This window comes from Trichosurus vulpecula, chromosome 6 (assembly GCF_011100635.1).
Source record: "Trichosurus vulpecula isolate mTriVul1 chromosome 6, mTriVul1.pri, whole genome shotgun sequence".
Taxonomy (NCBI): domain Eukaryota; kingdom Metazoa; phylum Chordata; class Mammalia; order Diprotodontia; family Phalangeridae; genus Trichosurus; species Trichosurus vulpecula.
The window spans coordinates 77,635,884-77,649,947 of NC_050578.1; the positions used below are offsets into that span (position 1 = coordinate 77,635,884).

The 14,064-nt window shown below is 39.8% G+C and overlaps 1 protein-coding gene across 2 annotated transcripts in view; it reads right to left on the bottom strand.

The window, feature by feature from the left end:
- TMEM150C (transmembrane protein 150C) overlaps nt 1-14,064 on the bottom strand; it is a 67,791-nt gene that overhangs the window by 15,483 nt on the left and 38,244 nt on the right. For both annotated transcript variants that reach the window (XM_036764601.1, XM_036764602.1), the window contains exons 2-6: nt 11,010-11,099; nt 8,098-8,151; nt 7,936-7,968; nt 7,787-7,854; nt 948-1,075 (exon numbers count right to left, since the gene is read on the bottom strand). In XM_036764601.1, the coding sequence (XP_036620496.1) occupies nt 948-1,075; nt 7,787-7,854; nt 7,936-7,968; nt 8,098-8,151; nt 11,010-11,089 (363 nt within the window). In that variant the 5' untranslated portion in view covers nt 11,090-11,099. The remainder of the gene's footprint in view (nt 1-947; nt 1,076-7,786; nt 7,855-7,935; nt 7,969-8,097; nt 8,152-11,009; nt 11,100-14,064) is intronic.

Below are 14,064 nucleotides of genomic sequence, written 5' to 3' on the forward strand. Positions count from 1 at the left end.
TAAAATAGATATAGTTGCTGTTGTTCAGTTGTTTTTCAGTTGTGTCTGACTCCTTGTGATCCCATTTGAAGTTTTCTTGGCAAAGATACTTGCCATTTCCTTCTCCAGCTCATTTTACAGATGAGGAAACTGAGGCAAACAGGGTTAAGTGACTTACAGCAAGTAAGTATCTGAGGTCAGATTTGAACTCAGGAAGATGAGTCTTTCTGATTCTAGGCCCTGTGCTCTATGCACTATGGTGCCCCCCCCACCCAAACTGCCCTATTTTTTTAGCTACCTTCCAGTAAATGCATTGTATTGAGGGCAAATGTTGGGGAATGAAGAGATATCAGACTCAAATGTCCCCAAACTCCCAGCTGCAGCCCAAACCAGATTAAAATGTAATTGGGAAATGTTAACAGAATAGATAAAACTACAATACAACATAGATAATGTTAATTTGTGGTTTTCTAAGGCAATAGAATTTGACACCATTGGTATAATAAAAGTATATTGAATTTGGAATTAAAGGACCAGAGTTCAAATCCTAGCTTTGAAACTTACTGGTGGCAAGTTGCTTAGTAACTGACTTTACCTCTCTGGACTCAGTTTCCCTATCTGTCAAATGAAGGGGTTGGACTAAGTGACACTAAGAAATCTATGATCCTATTCCCCAAACTCAGTTCAGAATACATACATAACAAAGAAAGACCAAAATGAAAGAACACCTCCCCCCGCAAACAAACCGGTCCAGACCTCTAAGTCCACTGGAGGTGGGGGGGGGGGGAGTGGGAAGCTTCCATTAGCATCTAAGGATGCTTCCTCCTGAAGACTCACAGAGATGCAGGAAAAGCAAATAGTTGGCCACCATATTTAAGTAAGCAGGAATCTAGTGGGTATGTTGGAAATAAAGGTAAGATGAAAGCACAACTAGTATGGGGCTGGAGAAAAGGCAGAAAGGAAAGTACCTGAAAATTACCGAGTAATGTCATTCCAAAGGAAGCCAGACACAGGGCCACCAAGCCACTCACGTTTAGCCACGGGTTTAAAACTTTGGGTTTCAATTGTATGAAGCGTAGAATTGCTACCACAAGGGCTAAAAATCAAACAAAAACACAACACAAAATCAAATTTTAAGAAGTCATAATAGCACACTCTTCTTCACACTATATGCATAGCAATGTCCATTGACATTGAAGATCATTGAGAAAATTTCCATTTGGTGCTTGAGTCATTATTAGTCATATTTAGGGAATCTGACTGAACCTCAAACAGGTAGTGATAACATGTGTGGTTTGTGCATTGAGTGGAAGATAAGGGAAGAGCAGCAAGGTAATGTCCTTGGAGGTCTCAAAAATAAAGTCAATGTGGGGCAGAGAGACTTAGGACACCTTTGTCAGCTGAAGTCAGCTTGATACTCTCCACACTGTGCTTTACTTGGGGTTCAAAATCTAAGCTCAAATGCTAGCTTTACCGTCTCCTACTTGTATGACATTTTTGACCTGTAGATGGTTGGTCTTTTTAATATATTACGTTTAATATATTTAAAATGTTATGAAGGTAGAAGGGAAAGGAAGTTGATTGAGATTGTAAAGAGTCCTGGTGAAGTCTTTTCTCTATATTTGTCTCTCCCATAAAAGCAGTCACAGATAAATACTTATATTTAGGTCATGACTGTTAATTATCAGTGTTCCCCAAAATTCTGTCATGAGTCCTTTTCTCTCCTCTATCTGTATTATTTCACTTGATCACATCAGGTCCCATGGATTCATCTATCAATTCTATGCAGATAATTCTTAGGACAGATTAACCTTGCCCTAACTTAGGTGGTAGAGTAGATAGAGAGGTGGGCCCAGGAAGACTCATTTTCCTGAGTTTGAATCTGGCCTCAGATACTTACTAGCTGTGTTACTCTGAGCAAGTCACTTAACCCTGTTTGCCTCAGTTTCCTTATTTTCAAAATTCGCTGGAGAAGGAAACAGCAAACCACTCTATTATCTTTGCCAAGAAAACCTCAAACTGGAAGAGGAAGAGTCAGACATGACTGAAATGATTGAACAATGATAAAAACAAAAATCCCCCGATCTCACTTCTCCAACTGCCTTTTGGAAATCTTAAACTGGATGTCCCACAGACTTATCAAACTTAGGATGTCCAAAATGGAACTTATTATTTTTTCCCTTTCAAGCCCTTACCTCTTTTTAAACTTCCCTATTACCCTCAAGACCCCACCCTGGCTCAAAACTTAAGCCTTATCTTCCACTCCTCACTCTCTCCCCTCCCATATCCAATCTGTTACGTCAATGGTGTCTTCATAACATCAGTTGTACATGCCTTCTTCTCTCCTCCAACACTACCACCACCCTGGGGCAGGCCCTCATCACCTTATTCTTGGGCTACCTGGTGGACCTGCCACAGATCTCTCCTGACTCCACTTCACTCTTCACTCAGCTCTCAGTCATTTTCCCAAAGAGCAGCTCTGACTGTGTTACTCCCTTATTCCATCAACTTCAGTGGCTCCCTATTACATCAAGGACCAAAGGGGAAACCCTCTTGTAAAATCTTTCTAAAACCCTTCACAATCTATCCCCTTCCTAGCTTCCCACGGACTCCCTAATCCACTGACGTTGGTTTCCTTGCTGTTCCTCATACGAGGCACTCCTCCTAACGCCGGGCATTTTCACTGGCTGTCCTCCATGCCTGGGGTTTTCTCCCTCCTCACCTTTACTTCCTGGCTTCTCTGGCTTCCTTCAAGCCTCAGACAAAATCTCACCTTCTACGAGACCCCTTCAAGCCAGTGCCTTCCCTCGGCTGATTAGCTTTATCCAGCCCATATATTTCTTATTTTTAGTTATTTATGTGTTGTTTTCTCCCATTAGACTGTGGAGAGGGAACTGTTTTTTGCCTTTCATTACAGGGCTTAGCAGCGTGCCTAATACATAGTAATATACGGTATAGTGTATGCTATAGTACTAGTAATATATACTATAGTAAAATAGTAGTATACATAGCAATAGAAAGCTTAATAAATGCTTGCTGATGTGGTTTGACGTCAGTGATCTTTGCCAGTGAGGAAAGATACTCAGTGAATTACTGGCATTTGAGAACTAGGGACACCATCTATCTAGGTCTTTGGAGCAGAGAACCTGCCTAAGGAAGTGGGGTTGTGGCCTTGAGTTTGAAGACGAGAAAGGAACACTTTATTTTTTTTTTTGGAGGGGGGAAGGCAGGGCAATTGGGGTTAAGTGACTTGCCCAAGGTCACACAGCTAAGGGAACACTTTGTTATGAGCAGTATCTTCCCCTCCCGACCTCCCCATATAGCACAACTCAGTTATATTGTGTTTATAGTTTTGCTCCCCAGCTCAGCATGATGGCTGGCAGGATTCCAGCTGGGTTGGGGTCATGACTTTGTCTTCCATGACAAGTTTTCTTATTCAAGGAAGCAGGGCCACTGTGTCAACCCAGGCAAGCAGCAAAGCCCCTGGGGGCTGGGGAGCAGCTCCTCAAAGACACTGAATTGATGATTTTATTTGGCAATTCATATATGAATACAATAAAAGTCCAGAACAAAGTGATACTTCACCAGTGTCTAAATTGATTTGGGCCTTAATTGGACTCGGTATAAGTGGTTTGAAAAGACACAGTTGGCATGACTTTTCAAAAGCTGAACTCTCTGGGTCTGTGCAAGTTACACAGAAAAAGTCGCTGCAAATTCCTGCAGAATTGGCCCTAATTATGCATCCAGTGGAGAGCCCTAACTAGGGTGGAGAGGCAGAGGCTTTGTCATATAGGCACTGAAATTTAGAGGGCACGAATTAGCTTTGTGCACTGAAAAAAAGACCAGTATGCTGCACTTAATTAGTAGGAATGATTAGTTAAAATAAGAATCTTCTCTAAAAGAAAAAGAGCTAGCAATACTCATTTTGGCTTTTAGGTCCAACGTTACATTTTAGAAGAAATGAAAAGGCAGATTTTTCCTATTCTGCTTTTGTTGCCCAGAAAAATCACATCCTTGCCCTCCCCACCTCCCCCTTCCCCATTCATGTCATCTGCATCAGAGGAAGACTTATTCCAAATTCTTCCATCAGAAGTTCTTTTCCAGCCCATGGCCAAATTCTTGTTTCACTATTTATCCATCTGTAATTTCTTTTATGATCGCAGGAGGACACCGCAATCAATCTACTTGGGGTAAAGGTTAGGTGAGCAAAGTGGCATTATTTAGGTAACAATTCGGGTTTAGCCTTATTCCTCATAGCCACTCTAAGGCACATAATGGTATCCCTTAGGAGACAGGATGCTTATTAACGCCTTACTGCTTCAGTGTTTGGGGGAGATAGGGGCCTGTTGGAGTTGTTAATTTTGGAAGGTAGGAAGAAAGGTGGGAAGGAGGGAAGAAGGGAAAGAGGGAAGGAAGAAAAGAAGAAGGGAAGGAAAGAAGGAGGGAGGGAAGGAAAGAAGGAAGGAAGGAAAGAAGGAAGGAAGGAAAGACAGGAAAAACAAGTATCGAGTGCCTCGTATGTGTTAGGCTTTACGAAGTAAATTTTACAAATTTACAAAAAAATTATCTCATTTGATCTTCACAACAATCCTGGAACTAGGTGCCATTATTATCTGTATTTTATAGCTAAGAAAATTGAGGCAGACAGTGACTCGTCTGAAGTCACAGAGCTAGTTTTTGAGGCTAGATTTGAACTCGGGTTTCCTGACTCCAGGAAGGAAAATACCCGAGTATTCAATCTTTGCTTAGTCTGTCTAGAAGATAGAAGCTCTCAGAATCTGAATTAACACTCTACAGACTCATTGGTAAATGGTGTGCTATGTCATATACGGCTGCCAAAGCATGCAGACTGACAGACCGACCAGGTGATTGGCTGTCTGTTGTAGTCAGTATTGCCAACATTAGCGTGATGTAGTGGGCTCAGGAGTCAGAGGGCCTAGGTTCAAATTCTGACTGTATTACTCACTACCTTTGTGACCTAAAGCAAGTTAGTTCAAGTCAGGCCTGGTCAGTGTCTTTGGCCCTCAGTCTTGTCATCTGTAAAATGAGGATATTGGATTAGATGGTCTCAGAGGTCCCTTCCAGCTCTGGATCCATGATATAATCCCAGAGAAAAGAAAGCATGTGCCGCTAGAGCAGAAAAATCTGCATCGCCCATGAGTCCCACTGTCCCTAAACATTCATTGTGATGAGTTCTGCACGTACCATATGGCACTAAACATAATGAAAGATGAAAAGGAAAAAAAAAGAACACCAAATGACACCTTAGTGCTAAAGTTAGGAAAAAACAATTTCCATCATTTGCTTCCTAGGGGAGCAGAGAGTGGTTGAAATCCAAGAAAGTGAAGGATATGTTTGGTGTTGGAAAATTGGTAATACTTTAGTAATTAACTGGAGGCTTTGTATATGAATCAGTTTGCTGAGCTGTCATCTACTACGATTTTCTTTTCACTTTTTAAATTTTGGAGGCAATCAGAGTTAAGTGACTTGCCCAGGGTCACATAGCTAGTGGCTATGGCTGAGGCCAGATTTGAACTTAGGTTCTCTTGACTTTGGGGACAGTGCTCTATTCACTGTGTCATCTAGTGGCCCCAACTGTAATTTTTTAAAAATAACACACTAAAGAAAAATGGAAAACATCGAGACTATGGGACCTATTTTTAAGATTTTGGAAGGAGCAGTGACTCCAACATATGGATTAGCAACCTTGTACCTGAATAAAGATAAGGCAGCCCCCACAAATGTCCAGTACATAGGTTTGTGCCCAGTAGGACTACTTTATGAAGTAGGGGAAAGTTCGGTTATGCTGTCATGGAAAGAGTATTGGCCTTGGAGTTGGAAGGAAGGGAAAAAGGGAAGGAGAAAGGAAGGAAGGGATGGAGGGAGGAAGAAACAGAGGAAAGGAAGGAAGGAAAGGAGGGAGGGAAGAAGGAAAGGAGAGATGAAGGGAAGAAGGAAAGGATAGAGGGAGGAAAATAGAGGAAAGGAAGGAAGGAAAGAAGAGAAGGAAGAAGGAAGGAAAGAAAGAAGGAAGGAGGAAGGAATGTAGAGAAGGAAGGAATGAAAGGAAGGAGGGAGAGAGGAAGGAAAGAAGGAAGGAAGGAAACAAGTATTTATTAAACACCTGCTAGGCACAGTCCTAGGTGCTTTACAAATATTACCTCATTCGATACTCAAACAACCCTGGAAAGTAGATGCTATTATTGTCATAACTGATATTTGTGATAGTAGATTATTATCCTTAGACTGTGGAAGGTATAATGAAAGCCAGGCTTGAAGGAATGAGCTATTACACTCAAGTTTTAAGATTAGGAGGGGAGCATAGGAGGCTTCTGTAACCAAGCATTAGGCTGGTTGATCTATGAGATTCAGTGTTTGAATTCTAGCTAATCATTTTGGGAGCTGTAATTCAGCACCATGGGGAAAAAATGGGGAGCCATGGCTGAGCCATAAGCAGATTTAAAAAGACCTCCCTGGGTGGGCCGGGGTGCTGAGTTGCGGCATCCACTATGTTGCTCAGAACTATGGACTAAGCCTGGATGTTACTGGCTGCAAAAGTCACCGTCTTTGAACAAAAGAACTTTGATGACATTTTGCCAAGGGTTGGCCTCCCTTTAGAGACCTCAAGAACTCCAGAAATGTTTCTCCCTTCCCTTGCCTCTAACCTATGTTCGACTGTACCAGTTTATGATTTGTCTTTGCTATAAGTTATTCCTTTAAAGTGACTTTACTTTTCCTTAATATAAAACCTATGGCTGGTCACGAAAAGCTGTGTTTTGTGGGTTTGAACCTTGCTGGAAAGTCATTATCTATTTGACTATGCAGAATTTTCCTTTCCAGCATGGCAGCTACAGGCTCCCTGGGGGTATAATTTTATTAATCACTCTTAATTTCTCAATAAGCAGAGTTTAAACTGAATTTGGGGCTTTGGTTTACCTTTAACTAAGCTAAAGGTGCCTGCTAGTTTAACAAAGCGTGGCTGTCTCAATCTTCACCCAATGAAAGAGAGGGAGGGCACAGGAAAGGAAAGCTTGAGGGGAGGGATTAGGAAACAGAGGGTGGTGAATACAAGGGAAAGTCCTCCCTCTGAGCTGAGCCAGCCCATGGGAGAGGATGGGCATGGCCGGGCAGGATTTCCTTCGGCTCCTTTCTATAAAGGGAGGAGGGAATAGAAAAGAGTCAGTAACGGTTTGCCAGTTTTGCCCACTATAGCGACATCTGCTGGTTCCATTTACTTGTGCTAGCCATAAAGGAGGTTCGATTAGAGTTGGTCCATCACTCAGTGGGGATATTGGATCCTGGGAAATAGAGAAGACAGATGTGCCCCCAAAATGGTGTTAGAGGAGAGGCTATGAACAAGAAAGATTATTTTGGCAACTTCATGGCTTCTAGGACAATATCAGAGGATACCACCCTGATGCACCTGCTGAGCTTTAGACATAAAACTAATAGAATCTGCACAAACCAATCTGTTTTTCTGAATTCATTTGCCACATTCAGAAGAACCCCGGAATGCTTTTCATCTTTAAATCAGGGAACGGGAAGGGAGAAAAGTAAAAAATGGCATCCTTTGCCATAGAATTGAATTCATGTTAAATTGCATTTTTTTGCAGAACAAAAACGAAAGGCCATTTTAACATATTGAAAGAGTAACATGAAATGCACTTGACTTGGGCTTAGAAGAATCTTTTAGCTTGAAAAAAAAAGCATGTGAAAATTGTTTTTACGTGTAATTGGGGAAAAATATTAAATTAAAAAGAAGAATCCTTTAAAAGAATATACATCCCCAAATATACATTTCTCTTACCAAGAAATGCTGCCATGTTCATCACCTGACTGAACACACAACTTGCAGGAGGTTCATCACCTGCAATACTTTAAAAAAAAGTTTCATTAGAGCGGGGCACATCGCCCACCCCCTCCCACAAAGACCCAAAACCTGAAATATCCAATTACCTTATATAGGGTGCATGTTTCTGACCAGGTTTCCTAGAGAACATAAAACATGGAAGCCCAGATGAAAGGTGTGACTTTTTAGTTCACAGATGAGCTTCACCGACTGGTGAACTTTTTGCTGAGATTAATGAACAAAAATAAAACAGCTGAGATAAACTTTACCTTTCAGGTGCATTTAAAGAGAAAATTTTGTTATCTTCCACAGCTATGAAGTATCTAGAGAGAGAGAGGGGGTGGGGAATGAGAAAATAATTTCTCTTGGTTCATGGTTTTATTAGAAAAATGAATGAAATTATTTATCTAATTAACTAATCTCCCAACAGCTATTACTAAATTTCATTTAGCCTATGGAAGCTCAAAAGCTCCACTAATACCATCTTAGTCCTCAACATATACCCCTAACCTAGATGATATGAAATTGTGCCTGAAAGAGGAAGTGAGATGTGAGGAGAGTAGACCACCCAGCAAGCAGCAAAACCAGGATTAGAAGGGAATGACTCCAAAGAGAAATTTGGCTAACTGCCACGTATTTTTTGTTTAAATTGAACTTTTCTTATCTTCAAGTTGCCTGAAATCAGGTGACCACTCCCTAAGAATTGGGAGCATGCCTAGCATTTTTTTATTGACATTTTTTATATTACCTACATTTCTGTTCCATTTCCTCCCTTTCTGGAGAGCCATCTTTTATAACAGAACATATAAAAGAGGAGGAAAAAAGTTTAGCAAATACTGACCAACACAATGCAGTGTTCCATAACCATAGCTCTCCACCTCCACATGAAGAGGGGCCAGTTGTACATTCTCATATCAAAGAATGGAGTCAAGTTTGATCATTATTATTTTGCATTCCATTTTAATTGTTTTATTGTTGTTCTTTGCATTTATTTTGTTATGTTTGCTATTTGTATTGTTTTCCTGGTTCTGCTTACTTCATTTTGTATCAGTTTATATAGGTCTTCCTAGGCTTCTCTGTGTTCATCATGGTCACCAATTCTTACAGCAGAACAAAGTTCTATAATAGACACATACTACAATTTTTTTTGTCCATTCCCCAATCAAGGGGCATCTCCTTTTCTCAAGTTCTTTGCTACTACCAAAATAACATTGTTCTAAATCTTTGGTATTCCATAGATACCAGTATACCATATACCATTTGGTGTTTATGCCTTTTTTTGATTATTGACCTCTTTGGGTTATATGCCTGACAGAAAGATCTCTGGGTCAGAGGATACGCACATTTGAGTCACTTTCTTAGCCTAATTCCAAATTGCTGTTTAGAATGGTTTTTACAAATTTACAGCTCCACCAACAATGCATTAGTTTTCCAACAATGCCCCCATTTTTCTTCAGCCATTCCAACACTGTCTACCCCTATCTTTTGTCATCTTTGCTGATTAGTGGGTACGAGCTGAAGCCTCTGTTGTTTTGATTTGCATTTCTCTCCCTAGTGACTTGGAGCAGTGTTTATTAATTCATTTCAAATGGAGAGTTCTTCCTAAGGTAATTTATGTTTTTGGCTGTTGCATGAATTTAGACATTATTAGACTAGCTAATGCACTAAGCCAGAATGAATCAGAAATGTAGGTTTGATCATATGCAGAATGCATATGACCCACCCCACCAGCATGTGACGGGAATGTATAACCTTCACAAGTCAGCTAGTAGTTTTTATACTACTATATATATATATGTATATATATATACATATATATACATATATATCATATATACATGTATATACTACCATTTTATACTGTTGTGTATTATATATGTTATATACTAATATTATATACAATAATAAATGATATACTATTATATATTATATGTACTACTATTATATATATTGTTACATGAAACAAAGAAAGAAAAAATGGTTGCTCATTATGGATCAGCTAGTTATCAAAAGATATAAAGTTTGTTTGTTAAGGATAATGTATATCGTCAGGTGTAGGAGATGGACAGGGGATATGTCTTTGTCAGTATGGCTGCTTTCACTCAATCAAGGGGAACTATCCAACAGACAAGATGGAGGAAGGGAACACTCTAGAGCCTGGAATCTACCCTTTCGTTAAGGCAGTTAAATCTTTTGTACCAACTGGGGGTTTGTACATGGATCATACATGTCAAAATGATGAACACAGAACTAAACGAAGTCAGTTATGTTCTCCTAAAAATTCACTTTCAACAAAGTTAAGCCAGAAATTTTCTTCCAAGATTGATTTATTGAATGATGAGTTATTGAGAATATTTACATATGTAATACATGTCTCTGTGTATGTGTGATTTCATTATAATATTATATAGTGTGTGGAAAAAGCACTGACTTTGGAGTCAGAAGCCTTGGGTTTAAACCACTGCTTGGGTGACCTTGGACAAGAATGTTCATTTCTCTGGGTCTCAGTTTCCTCATCTGTAAGAGGGGGGAGTTTGCTCTAAATCTATCATGGTGATAGATTGATGACTTGGACTTAACATTTAAGCTCTGCATGGATTAATAAGACAGACTATGGAATAAACCCTTGTCCTACCAAGGCCAGAGGAGTAAAACCTGCAAATAAATCTATGCATTTATTTATTTAACTTTTTTTTAAGTCTTGAGTTCCAAATTCTATCCCTCCCTTTCTCCCCTCCTCCCTCCCTGAGACAGTAAGCAATGTGACACAGGTTATACATGTGAAATCATGTAAAACATTTCCATATTAGTCATTTTGTTGCAAGTAAATTTAAAAAATGTTATTGGGTCATAAAATGTTTTATGTTTACTAATAAAATTAAATAAATGATCAGCATTTATCAACAAATGTCTTGTACAGCATCTCTTTCCCTTCTCCCCTGCCCTCCCAAAGGAGTCTAGCTAGGAGAAGGGAGTATATTTTGCAAAGCATTTTGTAATTCCTTGGGCCTCTCGTCTGCGAAGAGAAGGGATTGTTAGGACTCCTATCAACTTTCCTGAAGCTATGAAATGCAGAGGAGTGTGCAGTGGGAGGGGACACAGAATCCTTCCACGCTCATTTTCCCATGTTTACCCTGGCACCTGGATCCCCAGATATCTGAATGAATGGTAAGCCACTTACACTATCCATAGTCCAGCTGAAGTGAACAGGGTAAAAACAAGGGGTAAAAACATCCACACGCTGCATTTCTTCCCATCCATGACTGCTCCTCTGAAACAAAGGGAAAAGAGACAGATTACTGAGGAATAATTCCCTCCCGACAAATGCAATTCATTTTTGGGGCATGGGGTTCAACCATATTCACTCTCCTTGTGGTGCTGTAGATAGAGTTCTGAGCCCAAAGGAAGTCAGGAAGATCTGAGTTCAAGTCCAGTCTCAGACATTTACTAGCTCTGTGGCCCTGAACAAGTCACTTAGTTTCTCTACCTGTAAAATGGGGTAGCTAGGTGGCAAAGTGGTTAGAGCAGCAGCCCCGATTGTTGAAATAACAATCGTGTTCCTAGAGTTATAGCCTACAGACTCTTATTTTAGCCACAATGCAGAGAAGGTCCATTTCTTATAATTTCACATACAGAAAGCTCATTCTCCTATGGGAAGTTACGGGCATGCAGGAAATCAGTGATTTCATTGTCTTCTCTGAAAAGATGGAGGGTGATGCTCCTATCAGGGCCCTTGTCTTTCTGAGGCAGAGAGGCAGAATCATCAACAACCTCAATAACTGTATTTTTGTTGTCTTTTAGGACCATTAGGGAAATCTCAGGTACCTAAGTTTCATCTTTATGGCCAGCTTCCCACTTCTGGTGCTATTATTAATACTTGAGGGTTCTCACAGTACTAACTGTATAGGGAAGATAGTAACAGAAACAAGCGAATACCACTCACTCTGGTAACAGAAGGAAGAAATTACAAGTTTGGAAACTGGAGCATCTCTCAAGAAACTGTTCTGAGCAAACCCCTAGGAAGACAATAAAGATCGATATACCAGACAAAGCAGGGACCAAGCTCCAAGTGAATTGTACCAGAATATGCTTGAGGAATTACATGTCAAGCATTCTGGGCATTACAATATAAATCTCACTTCCCCCTCCTCCGCAGTAAAAAAAAAATGCCACAAAGGAAATGAATAGAAATCTAAACAGCTTTAGAAGCAAGGGTTTATAAAAGGCTACAGTCATTGAATGGAAGAAAAGAAAAAAGAACAAAGAAGCTCTCTCTCTGTTTTTTTTTCTCTGTCTTTTTTTTCTCTGTCTCCATCTGTCTCCCTCCTCCCCCTCCTCCCTCTCTCTCTCTCTCTCTGTCTCTCTGTCTCTGTCCCTGTCTTTCTCTGTCTCTCTGTTTGTCTCTGTCTCTGTCTCTGTCTGTTTCACACACACACACACACACACACACACACACACACACACACACACACACATGCACGTATGCCCCAATCTCTTCTCTACTTGAAGTGGAAAGAAGTTTATCTCTAGTGTTTTCTAGATGTGCAAATTCTGCTCCCACATGGCACCATCCAGTGAAAGGCACATGAAAGTCACCGACTCCCAGAGCAGACCACCCCTCACCCTTCTCCAGCTTCACAATAGAAATTAAACCTCAGGAAACAAGGGTCTGTGACATCTCAGGAAACCCAGGGGACATCATGACTGTGTCCAAATGGCACCCTCTGGGAGCCCTGTCATTAGCCAATATTGTCTTTTTGGTGGTTGTTGTAGCACTCACAAGCCCATGAGTCATTTACTGGAAGATTCGAGATGGTTCTCATCACCACCAGCACCCCATGGCATGAGCTTTCAGAGACTGGGGCTTCTCTGGGGCTTCAAGACATCCTGGACAAGCTCTAGCTTTTATTCTAAGTACATGGTATTTTGGTATTTGCCAAAAAAAAAAAGATAACTTTGTTTTCTCTTTACTGATGTTATTCCCTTGTTATAGTATAAACAGAAGCTAGTATTTCTGTATATTGGGATACCCCACCCATAATCTCTAGACCTGGCCCTGAGTGGCATACAACAGATACTACTACACTGGTACAGATTAATGCCACTATTTAATACTTTGAGGCCTCAAAGTGACTCTAAGATCTTTTCCTTCCCCCTAGAGCAGGGGTTCTCAAAGTGTCGTTTGACTACTCCAGGGGATCCCTAGACCTTTTTAGTGGGTACATGAGGTCAAAACCAATTTCACAATCGTACGAAGATATTATTTGCCTATTAAAATGTTTTTCTTTTTTCATAACTGTATCACCTAAAACAATATATCATGACTAGTTTAAACATAGAGGCAGATATAAGAATCCAGCTGTCTAAAGCCAGACATTTAAGAGATTTATAAAAAAATGTAAAACTATGCCACTCTCTCACTATTTATTTTAGTTTTGGAAAATATAGTTATTTTTTCATAAAACATATTATGTTAACATGTAATGAATTTGTTTATTTTTAAGTAAATCAATAAATTTTATTTTTAGTTAAATTATTATTTGGTTATAATTACAAGTTGTTTTATTAATTTGATTAACAAATATTTTCATTTTCATTTCTATCACATAAGCATTCCAACATTAACAAAAACTCTTTAAGGTTTTCAATAATTGTGAATTACTGTCCTAAAGATGTATGTCAAAATTAAAATAAGACTTTCTCCAAAGATTGGCTGTTCAATAATTTTTAAGAGTAAAGAAATCCTTGGGCAACTAGGTGGCACAGTGGAAAAGTACCAGCCCTGCAGTCAAGAGGACCTGAGTTCAAATCTAGCCTCAGACACTTAATAGTTGTGTGACCCTGGCCAAGTCACTTAACCCTGATAGTCTTAAAAAAAAAAAGCAGAGTCCTGAAACCAAAACATTTTTAGAATCACTGCTTTATAACCCATAAAGATATGTGTTGAAATTAAAGTAAGACATTCCAAAGACAATATTATTGGCCCTTGGAGCCCCCCTGTCACAGTGTATCTTTTCTGGAATTTTTCATGGCTATTTTGAGCTAAATCAAGAAGCTAAACCAAGAGCTTTCCTAAGTACAGTGGGTTCCCAGGAGGTCCCTATTGCCCAGACTAGGGCCTAGTCTAAAGCTTCAGGCTAGCTTCTGTTTATATTATAACAAGGGAATAACATCAGTAAAGAGAAAACAAAGTTATCTTTTTTTTTTGGCAAATACCAAAATACCATGTACTTAGA